Source organism: Botryllus schlosseri, chromosome 8 (genome assembly GCF_051294905.1).
Source record: "Botryllus schlosseri isolate E-star chromosome 8, Bs_hap1, whole genome shotgun sequence".
Taxonomy (NCBI): Eukaryota; Metazoa; Chordata; class Ascidiacea; order Stolidobranchia; family Styelidae; genus Botryllus; species Botryllus schlosseri.
In genome coordinates this window covers 10,247,871-10,268,407 of record NC_137243.1, presented here as the reverse complement: position 1 = coordinate 10,268,407, position 20,537 = coordinate 10,247,871, and the positions used below count along the sequence as shown (strand labels likewise).

General features: G+C 43.1%; 1 protein-coding gene and 2 long non-coding RNA genes across 4 annotated transcripts in view; 1 reads left to right on the top strand and 2 right to left on the bottom strand.

The window, feature by feature from the left end:
• LOC145445223 (uncharacterized) overlaps positions 1-20,495 on the bottom strand; it is a 145,368-nt gene extending 124,873 nt beyond the window's left edge. Inside the window, exon 1 of the long non-coding RNA XR_013916916.1 lies at positions 12,672-20,495. This is a non-coding gene — a long non-coding RNA (uncharacterized LOC145445223). The remainder of the gene's footprint in view (positions 1-12,671) is intronic.
• LOC145445226 (uncharacterized) overlaps positions 1-20,537 on the top strand; it is a 186,329-nt gene that overhangs the window by 153,337 nt on the left and 12,455 nt on the right. Inside the window, exon 2 of the long non-coding RNA XR_013916919.1 lies at positions 5,338-5,538. This is a non-coding gene — a long non-coding RNA (uncharacterized LOC145445226). The remainder of the gene's footprint in view (positions 1-5,337; positions 5,539-20,537) is intronic.
• Positions 4,822-12,665, bottom strand: LOC145445180 (uncharacterized). 2 transcript variants are annotated; one of them, XM_080323328.1, is made up of 2 exons: positions 9,827-12,665; positions 4,822-8,152 (listed from the first exon to the last, which is right to left on the bottom strand). In XM_080323328.1, exons 1-2 carry the CDS (start codon positions 12,189-12,191, stop codon positions 4,878-4,880), a joined length of 5,640 nt encoding a protein of 1,879 aa, XP_080179454.1. In that variant the 5' UTR covers positions 12,192-12,665; the 3' UTR covers positions 4,822-4,877. The 2 variants fall into 2 exon arrangements, with proteins under 2 accessions (XP_080179454.1, XP_080179455.1); XM_080323329.1 differs by having other exon boundaries at positions 4,822-8,116.

The window sequence follows — 20,537 nt, the reverse complement described above, 5'->3', positions numbered from 1 at the left end:
TTCTAATCCAATTTGAAAAAACCGATCACGAAATGGGAAAAAATTACCATTTTTTCAGGATTTTCCTCAGGTATTGCAAGTATGAACATTTTGAAAAAGGCTCCTCTTTTCAGACTTCCAAAGTATGGTAACCCTGAGGCAGGGGAAGATTTTTGTGACTATTTAAAATACTTTTTTCAACTGCTTCAATATTACGGCGAATTTGTCGCCTCCGTGCGAATAGTGAGTACACCAAGTACACATATACAACTACATTATACAATATATACATGCATAACTCAACAGTCAAGATCAAGTCCCAAAATTTGCGTAATTTGTGGCATCGACACAGAGTGGTTTCTGTAACTATCAGAATGATTGCTAAATGGATAGTATGTGCAGTACACCATCAAACATAAATAACGAGGATTTTGGATCGGAAAGATCACTTCGCATTGAAAATAGTATTTGCAACTCAAGAAATATTAAGTCCATCGACATGTCCACAGGAAACTGGGTTTTCAAATTTTGGCGGCAAGAAAGTGTCAATTATGCCTGGTAAGATAAAAAATGGCAAAATCTGAGCTACGACTCGCACAGATTTCTTTTTGCAGCGGCTCATAAGCCGCGACTTTTCTGCAAGGTGCAAGCCGAGTTATTCATCGGCGTAGGCTCATCGGATTACAATCGGCATACGTGACTCATAAAAGAATCCGGAACATACTATGTTTATAGCTGCCGACGGAGTATTATAACCAGGGCTTTGGAGCAGCCGTAAATTTACATTGCTCCAGCTCCGGCTCCGGAGCTTTCTTCTATCATACATTAGCTCCGGCTCCAGCTCCGGAGCCGCATTATTACTACTGCTCGGGCTCCAGCTCCGGCTCTGAAAACTATCGAAGGTGTCTGTCTGTCTATATCAGGGGTGGGCAACCCGCGGCCTGCGGGCCATATGTGACCCGCGAGAAGGTTTTGAGTAGCCCGCGAGCTAATTTCCCATTATACTATCGAAATTGAATTGGTCATATTGTGAACTTGCAAGGCCAACCGAAAATATAATTAGTATGGCCGCGACACTTAGGATTGCAATGACTAAAATATCAGTTCTGACGCATTGGCAGATCCAGGGTCGAGCAGTCACATCTTTAGTAAATTGTCGTACATTACAATAAACTAAAAAAGTAGTAAAATTTTTCTTCACGCTTCGCGTGTTTAATTGTCACACGATTTCTTTCTCTATAGCCTACCCTCACCTAAAAATGAGAAAACGCCTGATTTAGCCGATTGAGTCTAACTATATTAGCCATTACGAGAGAAAGTATATATTCGCGTTTGCGCTCGCAGAAAGATCGTCGACGATGAAATGTAGGCACAAAATGATTGTCGTATACTAGCGAAAATCTTCGATATCGATATGTCCAGATGCCGAATAGTCCTGTCCTTGTAAACTGAGCCTAGCGGGTAGTATACAGTCGACCCGCAATATACCCAAGTAATAATAATATTACCTATGAAAATTTTACACTCCCTCATGGCGCGGCTAGTGGGCAACGCACTCGTTCGTCAAGTCCATGTGGCCCTTTAGCCAAAAAGGTTGGCCCCCTCTGGTCTATATATAGATTACTAATTTAGACGTATGTTAGTTATCTATAGTAAGTAATCTACAGTTTCTCAGTCGCCAGTAACATCGGATGCAGCAACGAAGACATAGGTGCCGCCGTGCCAGCTTGTGACGACATAATGAATACTTGTCAATTGTCGATAACATCATAGTTGCACTAGAACCAGTATTGCCAACCTCGCGGTTTTCCCGCGAATTTCGGCTTGTCGTTTTCGCGATTCGCGGTTTATTTTCAGGAGTCGCGGGTTGCTTGTTTTTGGGCTTATTTGATTTTTTATCAAACACGTATGGTGATCCTGTTAACAAGTTGTATTTGCAGTTTTTGACACCAATCTTGCAACAATTCAACAAAATCAACAAGCTTTTTCAGTCCAAATCTGGAGATCATCTAAAAATACAGGATGATCTGTTACTATTCTTTCGCTCGTTGGTGTCAAGGTTTGTGATACCCTCGTACAAAATGTTTGCTGTACCGACTTCAAACCTACGAAATGCATGCTGGCGAGCGGTTTAATGAAAGCATGTATCAGGACACTGTGGATGATAGACAGGAAAATGACATCGTTTCACATGTTAGGCCTATATCTGAGTGAATTGTATTGTAAATACAATGTTTTGCCTTATGAAAATTGTTGCTTGTTTTGGGGCTTGCCTCGGCTTAAAATTCGCTTGTTTTGGGATTGTTTATCAGATTTGTTTGCTTGTTGTTGTGGAATAACCTAGCAACACTGATTTAACGAAGTATATTGGTATAACGCCATTTTAATTATATTCAATAAGGAGTTGGTAAACCCAATAAGACCTTCGTGAGTCGTATATTTGTCGTGTGAATTATAGATAAGGGAAATAAATCGTACGATGTTTGGTGCACGTAATCTCTTGTGGCTATGATATATATACGGATGTAATACAGCGTACATATACATTCATGATTATTAGCTGATTCGGAAGTCGATATACATTCATGGTTATTTCGATGATTCGGAAGTCGATAGACATTCATAAGTATTTCGCTGATTGAGGGAATATAGATCGCATTTTGAGCCATACGTGATTGGCAATAAAATTACAAGTCGTGGAGACAGAAACAAAATATGTTCGTCAGTGTGATCCATCGAATTCGTGTGCAAGAGACAGGCTTCGTGATACGTCAGCCAACAAGGTCGTACGGCGTGGTTACGCCGGTCGTCGAACGGAAGAAGAAACACGCAGCGAATCGTAAACGCAACCTTTCTGGAGTCAGATATACAATTATACAACTACAAACGTTCGCTCTGCGTTAAAGTGGTGAACCCGACGTTCAATTAATCAAGACCGACCGGCCGACCGAAGACAATCAAGATAAAAATTCGCCTTGCACGACGGTGAGAAGGATCAATCAGCAATCAGTGACGAGGACATACATCAAAAGTCATCGCGACGTTCTCGCACGAAGAAATTAACAAAAGTCATCGCGACGTTCTCGCACGAAGAAATTCACAAAAGTCATCGCGACGTTCTCGCAAGAAGAATTGACAACGAAGATTCGCCCTGCACGACGGTGAGAAAGACCAACCAGAAGAAATGCAGTGGAGTTGTGCTTTTGGACGATCAAGACGCCAGAGAGAAGACAATAATGAAGACAACGTATGCAGTGTCAGAAATCGGTCGGAAATCGCAGAAGCTAAGCAGATTTGCGGACGGTGGTGCTCCAATCATGCATCACACGGATTAGAAAAATGAAAGGTAGATCGATTTTATTTTCTTGCACTACGACGTTAGTTGGTTGCTGTTATTGGGATATTGACAAAGTGTAGTTTAGTAAAGTAACTTGCAATCATTGGTTTCTAAACCCAGGTAGGGGTCGCATTTCCTGCGAGTCAAATCCTGCGCTGTTGACAGCGGTAGGACGCAGGACAGTCGCAGGTGCTTGTATAGCATAATGTTTTGATTAGAGAAGTGTGCGGGTAAACCCGTAGCATGAAGGCTACCCTATTTATTCGATGCCATGATGCATCCAATAGCTGAATAGCTTGATATGTATGTGTGATGAATAATGATATATTGCAAGCCTTATGAAGAGATATTAGGCCTCTGCCGTACGACGATACCCTTATGTTGAGTATATCATTGAGAAAATATGCACCGCGGTAGTGCATGATATTTGCAAACATTGCTTTGCATGTAATACAATAAATAGGGCACACTCTCGTTCTGTTGGTATATACTATATACCAATGTTAAATGCTACGTGATATGAATTAGGAAGTTTCATATCAAGTTAGAATAAAATGATTGCAGGTGAATATTCGAATTTTTTTATACCCATAACAGTATCTTGCTAATTAGTTCGTGTGCGAGTGATATTATCGGTTTTCTGAATGCCCAATGTAATGTATCCTTTAATGTTGCCGTAATGTCGTGTATGTGTTGTTTTGAGGTATTAAGTGATGGTAATGTTTTTTTGAGCGCCTAATGTTGTTGCTTTGTATTTCAGTAGTCTGTATAAACAGACTGATGTTACTTTCCGCCCGTTGATGCGGACAGAGTGGTACTAAACTCCGCGGTAACTCCGGGCGACGCGTGTGTAGTGTCGGCTAGTAGTGATGACAGCGATAGCGACTGTCCGAGTAGTGTTAGTGACGCGTCTCGAGAGCGTGTATCTGATTGCTTACCTGTTGACGTCGATCGCGATAATAATGGACATGAACCCAAATCTAAGACCCAAACATGTAATGAAGGCAGAACTCTCAACGAGTCAAGTCCAAGATATACGTCCAGAGGGAGACGAATTGTTAGACCAAGACATTTGAATGATTATGTGTTGCAGTAAATCGCGTAGAATATAGATACGCGTGATGGAAAATTGTGCCTTGTGCATTAATACGCTGTGTAAATGCAGGATTGCTGCATCATGTTGTGACTCCCCGTTGTAGAATGTAAGGTGGGGTCACCGAAGCTCATTGCTGAAGTATGCGTTGTAGTAATAAATGCTAACATCAAAATGTTGGAACTCCTGTACCAGACGCCGTCCTTTACTCGTACATGTGATTCACTATCTATTTAGTGTTTCACATGTATCTTTTATCTAATCTTAAATGTTTCCCCATGAACATCGAAATTACGTATACATATTAGGGCTTATAATACATGAATTCCATATAGAATCAAATGCAACAAACAACCACTTTTCACGGTACTATTAGTAACCATTTAACGCAGGTTTAAACAAAAAAAAAATATTTTTTTTTTTTATTTTTTTTTATTTTATTTTTTACGTGTCTTTCTGTACATGACTTTATGCGCTGTTTGACCGTGTTCGACTCACGATTTCGTGCGCGAGACGTATATGTGCATTTGGGATAGGGCCTTCACACAAAACCACGTCCGAATTGGGTGATTGCAATAGAGTTAATCCCAGTTTTCGGAGATCGCATGAGTCCATTTCTAAAGCTGCTCCCCGAATATATTTATAGCTTGGCTCCTGTATGCTGAGGTGTACATACCTCCTACCCATACGTCTGAGTTCGCTATTCATGATTTGTATGGCTCTGGTACGTGTAGTCATATGATACAATTTGTCATTATTTAAATATTGTTCATAATGAGGGGGTTCTCCCACGGTATGTCCCTGTGCGGCCGCCAACCCTTTATCCGAGACTACCGCTCTGGTGCTGTCCCGCATGATCCGTTTTAGCGTGGCCATCGGGAGATCCCTTCCCAGCTTCTCTTTCAGGAGTTGTTGTACGTTTTCCCAGGGATGAATACCGTTTTCACTGTTATCACATACTTCGTGTCTACAGTGACGTATCAAAAATCTTTGCACACTTTCGCGATCTCGTGTGCTGTTGATGGTGTGTCCCTCGGTGTTTTCGCTTGAAGGACGAGCCGTCCATACTCCGGGGTCATCTTCTCCCGCAGCCATCTCCATCCAGTAAGAGCGGGAAAGGCCGTCGGAGGTAAACACTTGTGAGGTACTCAAGTGTATCACCTTTTCGATTTGAAAACCCGATAACTGATTGAGCCACCGTTGAATCAGTGGTTTAGGGCTTGGGTTCTTGGCATTGTCTGTCATTCTTTTCAACAGCCCAAACACGCCCATGTTGTCTGTGATGATCGTGAACGGTAGTGCGCGTAACATCGATTGCCATTTTTCCACAGAATCCTTCAGAGCCTTTAGTTCTTTTGTACAGGGGTCGTACACTTTCGCCGTGGGTGTAGTCCATTTTTGGCTGTAAAAAGCGATAGTGTACACCTTGTCGAATGGTGGGGTACATCCCACTTCTGTTTGAAATATCACCGAGCCAAAACCCACATCAGATGCATCTGTTTCGACATACAAGGGAAGATCTGGGTTGAGATGATACAGCACCCTTGTATCGTTTAGCAAGGCTTGCGCTGTCTTGAAATCATGTAGCAATTCTTTAGTCCATAGTAACGGTGTTATTCTGCCCTGAGTCGCTGGAACTTTTCCAGTGAGAGCGTCAAATTTAGCCAGTTTTAGGCTCAACTCCGGTATATGTTCTGAGATATATCGAAGTGCACCAATCCACCCCCGGAGTTCGTAAATATTGTGGGGTGGCGCAAGTTCTTTGAGTGCTCGCACTCGTTCGGGCTGAACTTCGATTTCCTTACCCGTTACGGTTGCACCCAGCAGGTTTACCCGCCGTTTACCAAAGAAACACTTATTGATGCTTACAGTCAGTTTCATGTTAGCCAGTTGTTCAAACACCAGTCGTAATAGCACCAGGTGATCGTCGACTGTCTTCGTACTTAGAAATATATCATCGATGTAGGCCTCGATGGGCGTCGCTGTAGCTTCGTCCATACGACCATGTTCTTTCATGCACTTCCGGTAACTCTCTGTGATAGGCGTGACCACGCATTTCTGCATATTGGACATCCAAAACGCCAGCGAAATGCGGAGCCCCATCGGCATCTTGCGCCATCGTATATGCATTCCCTTCACAGCAATGCCTACATACTGCTTAGACCTTTCCGTCATATCCATGTGGAAATAGGCCTTCTTCAAGTCCAGCAGGGAAAGTACCTCTCGCCCTTGCGCGTGCTGCTTTACGTCAGGTACAAGGGGAGGGGGAACTTCTATAGACTTGATGGCAGCGTTCAATGGTTGAAGATTTTGTACAACTCTCCACGCTTGTTTCCATCCGTCCTCTTGTTTTTGCCGTTCATTCATTTTCTGGGGTACCACGAAAATGGCCAGTTTCCATTGGGCAAACCCCTGTTCAATGACTCCCAAATCCAGGAAGTTTTCTACGGCTTCTTGCAATGCCTTAGCCTGGTCCTTCCCCTTCAGGTTATACGGACCTGACACAAATGGTTTGGTAGAGGGGTCCTTAAGTTCAATGTCACATTTATAATCCATAACTTGTGGAGCTTTGAGATGACCTCGCAGGTCTTCAAGTTCGTTCGCGTACGGCTCGTAAATCTCTCTCCAAACCTGGTCCGGTATAATTGTATTATCCGGACATGTGAGGTCTGGAGGTTTATATGCAGATTTGGCAAGTTCAACCGCTTGGCTGCATAGCCGTTCCAACTCTGTCTTCACTTTCTTATCAGTTCCATCATACAGTTCATACGTTTTTATCGGGCCACGACCATGTCTATAGAGGCCGTGGCGCGGTTTTGATGCCGGTGGAGAGAGAGCGAGGGTATCAGTAATCAGTGGGGCTTCCACACTCGATTTTTTCTGCCTCTGAAGGGGCTGCGTGCCCGCATCCAACTTCACGCCGGCGGTTTCAACGCCCACCGGGGGCCCTTTTTCTGGAGAGGCGTGCATATGGCCTCCAGACTCTTCTCCATCCACAAAATTTGTAGTGTGGATGTCGACAGCTGCTTTCAATGCTATCTTCTCGGTTTGCGGCACAACTGCTGCGGCCATGGAGCCGTCGTGAACGATTCCCACTCTTCTATCGTGGCGAATGCAGTGGCCGTAGTTTTCAGGAATCTCTTGAACATGTCGTTCCTGAGAGGTGCTAGTGGGGCTTCCGCGCTCAGCACGTAAGGATTTCGGGGTCACAGCGCTCACCCGACTTAATTTTGTATCCGTGGTTTCTCCACACTTGGCGCAAAATCCTTCCGAGAGACAGGGACATCTATGGTCCCGAGGGGCGCCAGCTGGGCTTCCAGTCTCGACGCTATGTAACGTTGCAGCTTCCACCGACCCATCACCAGTAGCAGCGTTGCAAGTACTGCTCCCAGCTATGGTTTTTGCCGTGTCCGAATACACGGACAATGATAGTTCATAATTCACTGTAGTGGGATCCTTCAATTCTGTCGCTACTGAGGGTAGCCGTTGAACTTGCTCAATCCATTTCAGTCCGATAATGTTTAACGGGACTCCTTCACCAGTTGCAAACGGAACCGGTAGGTTGTCCAGCTTGATGATGACGACAAAGTCGACACTGGATGATCCTCCTATGCCGCGTAATTTCATATCGAGTGGTTGTCTTTCAGTCCAGCTTTCTGGGTAGGTAGCTTTAACGGCATCTTGGGTTATCAGGTTAGGAACACTTCCTGTATCCGCAAGAAATTGTGTACCTGTTTTTGTGTCTGTAAAATACAATAATTGTCCGCCAAATAAGTCCCTAAAATCGGGTTGCGGCATTTTGTCCGGCAAATCAAAAAAGGTAAATATGGGTAATTCAGAGTTATGTATAGTTTTCGTATAATGGGGTAACACTAAATCGGGCAACTGATTTACCGGATCCATCAGCGCCCCCAAGCGTTTTTGGCGCTTCTTCGATATACGCCCCAGATCGAAACAGTGCTCCCCATGACACCAACAAATGTTTCACATGAACACAATAAAATTTATAAACGTCAAAATAAATTGTTTTTTGTCTTTGTTGTGGAAGGGGGGTATTATGGTTGGAGGAGAGGGGGATATTAGGACTGGGGAGGGTGGATTTTAGGGTTGAGTAGAGGGGGATATTAGAGTTGGAGAGGGGGGATATTAGGGTTCGAGGAATGATGGATATTAGGGTTGGGAAAGGGGGATATTAGGGTTGGAGGAGAGGGGGTAATTAGGGTTAGGGTTAGAGCTGTGTTAGGGTTAGGAAATGGGGATATTAGGGTTGGAGGAGAGGGGGATATTAGGGTTGGGGAGGGGGGATATTAGGTTTAAGGGATGGGTTTAGAGTTAGGGTTAGAGCTGTGTTAGGGTTAGGAAATAGGGATATTAGGGTTGGGGAGGGGGGATATTAGGGTTAGGGGATGGGTTTAGAGTTATGGTTAGAGCTGGGTTGGGGCTAGAGCTGTGTTAGGGTAAGGGTAACCCAAGAATAGGTTTGGAGTGCAGGACACGATATTCCACACTCTCCCGACCATAATATCCCCAACCCTAATCTTGGGATACCCTAACACCAACTTTGACCCTAACCCACCTCCAACCCTAATAACCCCCTTCCCCCGGAATACCCTAACACAACCCTAATATCCACCTACCCCCAACCCTGATATGCCTAACCCACATCCAACCCTAATATCCGTCTCTCCACAGGCAAAAAACAATTTATTTTGACGTTTATAAAATTTGATCGTGTTCATGGGAAACACTTGCTGGTTACATGTGAAGCACTGTTTCGATCTGGGGCGTATATCGAAGAAGCGCCGCGTTTTTTGCCAGCACCAAGCCCTGGTGCAATTCCTCATCAGTCCAGTATGGGTTATTACTGGGTTGGAATTGTTGGTGATAATGGGGTTCGTGATATTGGGGTGGGGTATATTGAGGTTGGGTCCATGCGACAGTATTAGCATTATTAGCAGGCTGACCCCCCATATTTGGTGGTCCTTGTGGCCCCCATTGCTCTCTATTATGCCAATGAGTCTTGTCACGATTTTTGGGTCTATCGTCATAATAAGCCTCACATAGGGTGGTTCTCTCAATGAACGAGGGAGAGCCCTGAGACGCAAAATACCGGTCCAAATCGGGTATTGTCAGTAGTTGGTTAGACTCCAAAAAGGGAAGCCAATTTTGTTCAGTTGTTTCTTTGACATGGGCGGGCACCGGTCGAACACGTTTTCTTATAATCCAGCCCAATACATCATCTTTAGTCAGTACCTGATCATTCAGCCACAATATGAATTTTACCACGCAATTGCGAGATTGATGCCCCGGCGATTTACAATAATAACAGACCGACAAGGCCTGTCCCTGCGAGGGATGTAAATACAACCCTAATGGCGCAAATATATTAGGGTTGCCAAGGAAATTATACCTCTCACCTTGGGTGTTCGAAATCTGGCTCGCCTCTTGACTGTTGGACGGCGTTAGCTGCGAATGGTCCACCCCGACGCCCGAATCTTGAGTCTGCGGTAGGCCGCGTCCCCTCTGGTCTGATGCTGGCATTCCCGGAGTCGTTCGTACGTTTTGAGAGTTTCGTGGACGCTGGCCGTTGTTTCTGCTCGCGTCGGGCTGTCTTCCCGACCTTCCTAGGACCCTCGATCCCGTCTGCCTCCCGGGTGCAGCACTCCTTCGATAGGGGTTTCCACCAGCCATCACGGCATTAGGAAAACGGTTTGTTTTGGCTGTACGACCCGGATTTCGTCGCGGCAGCGGATTACGATTTTGTGCCGAGTATTGCTGACGTCCAGTTGCTTGCGCAGATTGGGGAGGCCTGCCGGCAGGCATGGGTGGTGGAGGGGGCGGTGGGGCTGAACTTATCATGGTAGGCGCAGCACCAGCTTGCACTGGTCGAGTAGGATAACTCGGCATTATCTGCCCCGCCGGTTGCACATTATAGATATGCACTGGTGGTAGGGGTGATATAGCATCAGTATTTTTTCGCTTATTGTTATGTTTGTCTTTCTGGGGGAATCTTCCCTCTTCTTGATCATCCAAAAATTCCGTGTTCCAGAACATCTGCAATTCCTCAGCCACATTTCTCCAAGAGCCATATTCATACCCACGGATTAAGATCCTAAGGGCCTGAGGGAGTTGACGTCGTAAGTGTCTGAAGAGGCGCAGTCCATCCGGACTTTTCGTGATACAATCACCCATATTAATTTCAAGCTGCTTTAGCGTGCTGTTGAGCAGTGGTAGTGGTTCGTCGTCCCAGGAGTAGTTATTTCGAAACTCATTTATGATTTTCTCATTGTTCGCCAATCCTTGTGGGTTGGACAATGATAGAGATCGCATGACAGACTCCCAGCTGGGTTTACCAGAATTGGTATTGAAGAAATTTCCCAATTGCCTGGCTTGTTTTTGGCGTCCAGCTTGTTTCAGCTTTTTCTGCATCGCATTTGACAATATGATATCCTCGTTAGTATCACCCTCCCCATGCTCAATGCGCTCCATTGTATTCGCCATCCATTTGACGAGCGGCATGTCATCAGGGTCCATCATGAGCTGCATCATTTCTTTCTCAGTCTGAAGTCTGGCAGGTCTTTCGGCAACATGTACTGTATGTGCATGAGCTTGGTTGCCAACAAGCTCCTCATACGGGCCGCCGAATTGTCGTTGTGGGCGATTGGGGCTCCCATCAATGTCATCAGGGGTAGATTGAAATCTAGGTGGTCCTGTTGTGAATTGAGAAGGCGCATAATCTTCATCAAAATAACCTGGACCCCTAAGCGCGTCAAACAGCTCATCTGGTCGGCGTTCATGCTGTCGTGGCAAGTCATTTGGAGAGGGGCCCTCACATTTTGGCTCTCCTCCTTGGGAGACCCGGCCAGCTTCTTCGAAAACCACATGCCTTGTCTCATCAGGTTCACTACGCGCCCGACGCTTTCCTAGCGCGTCGAAAGTCAGTCGTACATTGTCCCGGCCATTCCTGGCTACCCCCGCCTGCAAAAACCTTGACGGTTCGGTGTATCTGGGTAGGTAATCGTCATCAAATCGCACTTCGGCGTCTGATCCAGGGCCATTTTTAGGAGCAGGAGCGGGCATATTGTCTCGCTCACACCTGTCCAGGGACCTCGATCGCATCTGTTCCATTGCGTCCGACAGTCTCTGGCCGGGCGTCGTAGTCAGTCGAAGTGCAGGACCGGCCTGTTGTGATGTTCCGGTGCGACGAGCCGATGATATTCGGGCCGTCTTACGTACCATATCTCCAGATTTTGATCCGGGTAGAGTGGGATAGACTGCCGTTACTGTATGACAATCTAGGCCTTTGGTAACCTGGAGTTTAGGTCGGAGCGTCGCCCTATCGGTGCCTCGTCCAGATTGTTGATCGTATGACGGTGGTAGCGTGGCAGGTAATATTGCGAGAGCGGGAGATGGTCGGGGGGGCTTATCCCCGACTGCTCTAGTGTGTTCTCTCCCCAACTCAAACTCGGCCTTCAAGACTTGATTCAGTACATCAGTGGACACTTTACCACTAACTTTAGCTGTGGCATCGCTGACTGCTTTCAAATCTGCTTGGGCCTGTGTAACCTCTTTTTTGGCTTTGTCCAATTCTTTTACCGCTACTGGCAAAACTGCTTTGACGTCCTGCAGGAGCTTCGTCTGTTCAGCGACGCTTTGAGTTAGTCTTTTCTCCTGGTCTCTTACGTTTTCGTGACGCCTTTGCGTAGCTTTGAACAGTTGTATACCCTGCTCAAGCTCAGCAACCGCCTCCGGCGATTTTTTCTTTCGGAAGAATTTCTTCATCTCGCCTCCCTATTGACGGGCGATCTTGTTAGAGAACCGCTTGTTCGTAGTACCGATCCCTAAATCAGATGCAAATAGCCGCACGTAGATAGAGTTCAGTCTGGCAAACAGCGTGATCAGTACCGAGATGAAGGTGATGAATGATAGAGTTCGAACAATGCCGTGATCGGGTCGCATGAGCTTCCAGCTCCCTTCTTGTGCGCGTGGAGCACAGATAGTTACTTTTGACGCCGCTGAGGAACGGTTGGGACCTCCAGTAGTTTATAGTGCAGCTTGAGGTCTTTGTGGCCTCCAAGTAACCTACACTGAGTTCATATACCTCAGCGGATGCAAAAGTTCACTTGATGTATGTCTTTGTGTGACCCCCACTCTTTTCGGCGCAGTCGATCTTTGATTGAAGTCTTTGTAATTGCAGCAGCTATCGCAATGACCGTTCAAGGCCCAGATGACTATTATAACTCTTATACGGTAGCCTATAACCTTAATACAACCAAATACTCCAATAAGGTCGTGCAGATAACAATAGGGCTTCTCTATGCACATTACACATACTGATAAAAAACCAAAAGTTAACCTATTTATCATCATGCACGATCTAAAATCAAAATAATTCTCCAAGGTTTGTTTTCACAATAGACGTGATGGCCTTTCCTGCCAGATACATAATATGCAAGTGATATGCCAGTAGATGCCCACAAAAGTACCAACACTCAGAGTCCAAGCCAACCAATTGGCAGATCACCAGTTCATTCATAAAAGTATCACAGTCTTTGCAGATTGCAGGTGTATATGTATATACCCATTTTCAGTTGAGGCATTGATTTCTTGTTGAGTCGTTTCTTCAAATTCTTTCGTGTCATACTCGGGGACAGGGAATTCCATCAGGATACGGGGGTTCGTGCGGGGCTCTGTAGTAGCGAGATTTCAAATTCAATATATCTCGAATACTGTTCTGGTTTGGTCCATCAGTTCATCGACTTCATGGACCTGTACCGACGCATTTATTCGCACTGCTTCATTTCTGTGTATCTTACAACTGTGGCAAGCAGGCGATCCTATCAATGTATGCTTGAGAGCCTTTACGGGGACATCCGAACATCACCCTATGAGCCCAAACGACGTCAGACTCTTTCAATGCCGTCGTCAATGTTTTGTGGATGTTCTGCTTCGGTGGTGGTGGTGGTGGTGGTGGTGGTGGTGGTTGAATTTGGCATCCATGCTGCCTACATGGGTAACAATTGTTCACAGCAGCTGCTATACAATTCGTGTGGGCACCACATGACACATAGATATAAAATGCATACACTAATATAAAATAACGGCAACACTTACTGCAAAAGTTCGCATGCACGAAAAATGGTGGCCCCATTTAATGGCAGCATGATCGTAAAACTGGCATGCATACGACTATTCCATATAAGCATCACTCTATACTCGACACATTTGTATCGCAAAACATACGTTTCAGTTCCGTACTGGTGATGGAATGGCTGCGCCGCACTACATAAAGACGCAAATGAAATTATCCAGTCAAGCAAATATACCAAAGTTATGGCGAGCTCATTCCAATCAACCATCCGAAACTGCCCACTCTTTTCCAATCATTAAATTTTGATGGTATTTAAGATTATTTTTTTAAATTATGACCAGGGCAAGCTATTCCCTGCTAGGCATAATACTTATATACTTTTATATTTGATTTTCGATTTCGGGGTCCATCCACTCTTATATAGGGGCGGGAGGATATAGCCCAATACTCTGTAATTACGCATATAGATTCGACTCCAGTGCCAAGAATGTCACCGTCTTAGCTCAATGAACACAGTTATCGTGCCAAATATGGCGCACTACTTGTGATATTATTCTTCACCAAGTATTATTCAACATTACTTTCATCGAATTGTCTCTATGCGTAAGGTTACAGATTTATAATTATAATATTTAACACAAACAAGATAGGGTGGTTACATATCTGTCGCTTTCGCAACGGCTTTTTCCGTATTAGCAGCTTCATATGGGTAGCTAGGTGATTCATAGATCACCCCTAATCGTTTCAGTTACTATAGCCTTCTTCATAACCTAGACATTATGGTGTTATTTTCTTAGCTTTTAGGGGGGGAGGACCTTATCGGAATCCTAAAGAGACCGTGTCGATTTAATTAATATATACATAACTACATATTTGACTCATATCATCATTATTTCATTTTTGTTAGTACACTGATATATCACAAAACAAGCGAATTCCAAGCATTCCGTGTACAGTACATATATTACACCATTGCTATGCATTAAGTAGTACATTTGCAGTACTAAGGGTATATGCATTATAACTCTCGATTAATAATATACAAGTAGTTATTTTTAGGGTTAGCTAGCTTCAGGTTTGCACTCAAAACAAGCATTATTTTTTTCAATTAAAATACATGATAGAAAAATTTATTTTTTTTTTATTCATTTTTCTTATATCATTTTCATTCTCTGACGGATACCACAAAATATGTACAACGAAGTTACCCCTCCCCTTCTTTTAATTAGCGGAGGATGCCATGAAGCCATGCTATTCCCTAGTGTCGTGGCAGTAGAGAATATGAGCATGGTTTTTCCTCAAACAAAATAATTTATTTTTCAAATGGCGACGAGGCACAGCGTCTGTTAATCAAAGTGCGCTGCCTCACTTTGGGAGTGGGGGTAATAAAGGGCATTATGATTACACTCAATCCAGTAAAAATAGCATCTCTACGAACAAATAGGTTAGTGTGCAGTCGGACTAAACATAGGCTGGTCACTACAAGTATTATGATGACAAAATGCTCGATACCAACTGCAAACAATTAGAGTAGTACATAACTCATTATTAGCCAATCAATAATATCACATGTGCGCCTTAAATCACATTTATAGATATGAAAGGTTAATTCATTCGGGCGCTGACAGAAAATGTTTCGTCTCAAATAGAGGAAGTGTCACATAAATTCAAACATTTATTCAGGGTAGCTCGGCGTTGTTTCCGGTATCTAACGCCATATCGCGTTGCTACAAATAGGGATCATTAACAGAATTTAAACACGAAAAGTAAGGCATATACCAACATATAGGTTTATTGTTCACCCTGGCTACGGGGTGTACTTAGTATTATGGGGTGTTTTTGTATAGGATCCCTAAAGTGAGGGAACACCATAATAGTGTTACAAGCTGGCGGGTATTTCTAATAATAGGGAATCACATCGGTTTCAAAAATTATCACCATCTTTGTGCGACAATAGATCTTGAGTCATGACAACTCTTGTGCTTAGCCAAATTAGTAGGTGGCTCTGAGCATGCCGAGTCGGGTTTACAAAAGCGTTATCAACCACAATAATTCGTTGCACTATGTTAGCTGATCAGTATACAGACTGAGTACCTGGTTATCCGCAACAGCGAGTGAGCACAGATTTAAATGTTGGGTAATCACGCATGCGCAAAACTGCTAAAAGCCCTAGTATATATAGAGAGCAGAGCCTGAAGTATTAGAAATTGTGAAGTTGATATGACGTAGCACCAAAATCGCATGCACATTGCACAGCACCTTCATCAGATACCGTTCCGAAATCACACTATATGCCTACGAAAGTGTAAAGGCATAAGCATTATTTATTCGATTTTAGCCATGCACGAAGCTTGCTACAAGTGAGCACCAAAACACTGTGGAGTGTGGATAATAGACATTCCATGAAAAAGAGCTGTGCACCGCAAGCCAGATCACTCAAACATCATTTTAGCCCGAGCAAAATTTAGCAATACTGAATAACGGGTTGTTTTTGAACCGCGTATTTAAACCAGTTTAAAATCACTTATCACCGTTTTAAACGCCTTGCACATATGTCACGGACTATAGCGCTTTTCAAGCGTATCGCATCCGCACACTATTTTAGGCAATATATCGGAACAGAGATTATTAGCTCGGGGGTAATGAATGCGCATGTTCTGGCTTGATCATAGGTTGTATGTGCGCCACCAATACTTTTACGGAAGGTCTACATCTATTTGGTAGCGAACTTATCGAAATTGTGCAAAGGCTCGATAATTACCACTAGCTGACGCCGTGAATCTAGAGGAGAGCTTGTTTTCAGAAAGGTTTATGCAGCTGATACAGAAACAACTTTGGCGAGATCTAGCGCAATTCCACTTGCGTCACGCACGATTTAATGCGAATTGATTTTACGATTCCAATACCGCAGTGCCGTGTAATCTGATCCCAACAGCACAAACGCTAGTCGTATAAGAAAACCAGGCGATCCATAAAAAATACCAACTTGGGCTTGGGTACGTCTCTCGAAAGAGCGTCGTTTATGGCACGTCTAGGCGCGTCCAACATTTCGACAGTCCCGATGTGAGGCCAAGAAATCAAGGCATGCAACGAAATGACCAATATTAGGGCGACCATTCTTTGATATATATGAGAGATTCAAAAATTATATCGTTGGTTAAAAAAAATTGTCAAAATTCTGTACGTAATTCAAATTTGCTTTGCAAACAACATTTCGTTTCTTACGTAGAGATTGCAGCGGCGGTGACCCTATCCTCTCGCTTTTTTAGACCACACCCTGTAGTCTATTTTAGGGTCTTATGTTTTCCCAAACTTACGCACATAACGTAATTCCGAATCTGAAATTTGACGGCTTGGGGACATAAGTTTCTCGTAGTACAGTGATTCTCAACGGATGTGTGATTCTCGAGATCACCATAAAATTTGTGTTAGGCTGCGGTCAAAAAATTACGATGTAGTCAATATTGTGGTGTGAAACAGCGTGTGTGTTATTACCAACCTATGCGCAGCAATGCCTAATTTAAATACTTGAATGCAGAATTTTGTCAGAATTAGGCTTTTGTTATACGTCCACTAAATACCAAAAAGTTCACCTTTAGTGTAAAATCTCCCATTTTTTCTTTAATAATCGCCACACCAATAACAATTGGTCCACGCGAAGATACACCATCCTTAATATCCGCCACTAATTTTCGAAGGCATACGCTCATTAATTACATTGATAATTCTCACCATATGTGCTAAGAAAAGACAACTACTCGATAGCAACATCTGCAATCCCAAGTATCAATGACGAATTTTATGCATGAAGTCGACAAAACCCTGTGCCACGCGCAACTAGATAACGAAACGCAGTATTTTTTCAAAACATGACTTTTGTGATTACGGCGCGCATTAGCCGATACGAAACAATGTATTAGTCCAGAGTCCGCCGGCCAACGACCGCTTAACATTGGATATTATAACATAAAGGCTTGTTGGACCGATTTGCTTACTTTTACAAGGTTTCTCACGTGTTCCAGTTTAAAGGACCGCTGTACTAGCGACGGGGCACGTTAGTTTTGCCAAGATATCCAAAAAAAAATTTTTAGGAGGTGACATAAGTCAAATCTAAATGAATTTCCAAACCAGAAACCATGGCCAAGATGAATACATTCAGCAGATTGTCTGAACTATCAATTATGTAGTTATTTAATATAAATTGCGGATCATTATAAAAGCAATTGTACCAGCCAGAAATCAAAGTATAACTTAGCCACATGTTCAGCACTGCAAAGCTCCCAGGGCAGACCACCTGCATTTGCCTAGTCTATATCAGCACATCTATTCTAACTGAGTAAAACATAGAACATACAACTCCAAAAAACGGAAATAACTTAACTCAACACGATGCATGGCCGACTTATCTAGTCCTCAAAATTAAAAGTTTGTTGCAATTGAAATGCCTGCTTAAACGTTCAAACTATATTAGTTCGATTTAAATACGAGAGTGACGGGTCCAAATCCTATATTGCGAAGGGTGCAAAAACAATCGAAATTTTCCTCGCCCAGGGCATACCCATATGATATTGTTTTTAGTCAAAAATGAATGCGGCTCAGGACGGCGGTGTGCGGGTATGTTGACCCGCAATGCCGCCTTATCATATCTGTATGTGCTCGGAGGTGGTCGAAGTAGTCAACAAGGTTACTCAAGTAGGGGTAAAAGCAGTGACACAATTATTATTTAAACATGAGTAGAAGTGATAATTTAAAAAGTCATCCAAAATTTATTCAAGGAGAATAGCCATCAGCTGATCAATTTAAGATTGTAGCAGGGTTGTAACCAATTTACAAGGCGTCGCGTCATAAGTCAATCTTCGCTTTATCGGTTTAGGCCGTCTGAGTCTCGAGTTATACTTCTTGACTCGAGCCATCACAACTCTGAGTGTTAGTGAGCTCGAACGAATCCTCAATGGGGAATTGAGTTGCGCCAACGGGGCGGGATAATTTACTTATTTGTGCGTCATATAAGGTGTGTGCTAGCTACGGGCTAGATTGCGAAACAGTATTTCGCAATTTCCTGATAAATCATATTCCCTTAGACAGCACAGAACATATAGGCAACAATGCAAAAACAAGAAGCTCGTATCATAACCTATCCTTACTGATACTTAATTATAATGTACGTTTTCGGCTGTTGTCTAGTTTCAAAACAATAGTGCGTTATATTGGTCATAGCATACTGGCTGTAACAAATTAGATTTTACGAGAAGTTTTGTAAATTGGTATTGTAATCCCTCTTATTTGAGTCTGACGCCGGGGTGCAGTCAAGAAATTTAAACAATTTCAGTATAGGATCAATATTTACCCCATTTAAAGTTTTACAGCAAATGTAAGATTAATTAATCGTAATTGTGTAGCAACAGTTTACAATCCAGGCACTCAACGTTAAACTCTGAATACATGAAGTAAACTCACCCATATGATGTCTCGTATTTATAATCCATTTTGATATCTTGTATTCTTAACTCTAGTATAACTCAGACCGCTGATCAAGTCATAGTACACCGAGACTATAAAATTAAATAATGGGTACCAATATTAGAAGGAGGAATCACGATAGCTAGATCATTTCATGTGTTACCGCTTTTACATATTTACTTTGCTCTTGGCGCGCCGAAACCCTGAGATCTTACTCAATGCCGGAGGAAGTATAGTGGGCTATTAACGCGAATTTGTCCAGGGCAGCGGTTTATTACACCAACCAAACCTCTATTCTACGAACGAACCGATTGCTTAGCAGATGCAGCGTGATTCAAACGAAATCGACCTATACAATCTACCTTGAAACCGTACCCCCCGACCAAGAGACCTATGAGCTAGATTGTAGGCCAGTATACCGCCTTTTATCAGGACGCTTGCTTCAGGCCAATAGGCCTTAAAGGACTAGTCTTTAGTATAAAACGGAAGGTTTAAGGCCTAAGAGGCCGCATTTTAGCATAATACGAATTACAACCCAAGACGCAAGTTTTGAATCAATATGATATCAACCCAAAACACGGAAACAATGGACACATATTTATAGAAAAAGCCATATTAATTTGATATACCCGTGCATCAAAGAGCATTATTGAAACTTATCTGTTAGCCTAGTTGTCTATTTTTGGAATGAGGCATCAATTCTAAAGCAGCACAATTTATTCCTAACAGTACATAAGATGAATCCGCCCAACACTCGCACGCACCGGTTTTACTGAAAACTCGATTGGGCACACATGTCGGTCATTCGCTATCGGCAACGCTTAACCTCTGGTTATTTTGTGACAATCACCTGAGGAAAAGCATAATGTCAAAAGAGTCGAGATCACTGTAATTATAATTAATTTAGCAACTGGCATTCTATTTCAAAGCTTTTATTTTATATTATCGACCATCGCCGCAGCAGGCATTTACGCCATGAAATTACACGTTACACTTCAATTCTTGTATTATCAGTAAGTAATTCAAATTTATTTCAGGTAATTGCAATATACTATTTTCCTTTGCCGCAAGTCTTCCAAACCCTGAATAGGTTTGGGGTTCTAAACTATCCGCATTATGTGATTTTCGGACATAATGCAATGCTGTCAATAATTGTTCACTTATGATCTATTAATGTGGTTGAACTAGCGTTGGCACCGAGGTTCTCTGTATAAAACCTAGTAACTTTATCAATAGCCGCCACTAAAATTCATAGGTTACGTTTTAATCCCCTAATTTGATTCAGTACTTCGCAACTCCAAACCTATTTTTAAAATAAGTCAAGATATTTTGATTTTAATAGAACCTCAAGCACTCACAACACCCTAGTAATATAACTCAAGCCTAATTGAGTTCAACCTGCATTCTGCTCTGTAATTCCTGATAACTAATTGATTATAACTTGAACAATAGATAAATCATTGCAACCTGCGTATCTGAAACCCATTAAGTAACTTTTTGAAGCCTCAGCACTGTACTACCTAACCGTCATTTTCAGAATCACAAGAGGGTAGATAGCTCGATCATTATATCGACTA

Excerpts from the sequence above, each read along its gene's own strand:
- LOC145445180 (XM_080323328.1), bottom strand. The coding sequence starts at position 12,191 with ATGAAGAAATTCTTCCGAAAGAAAAAATCGCCGGAGGCGGTTGCTGAG. Across the intron at positions 8,153-9,826 it reads CCAGATTTCGAACACCCAAG|ACACAAAAACAGGTACACAA; the intron begins GTGAGAGGTATA and ends TGTATTTTACAG.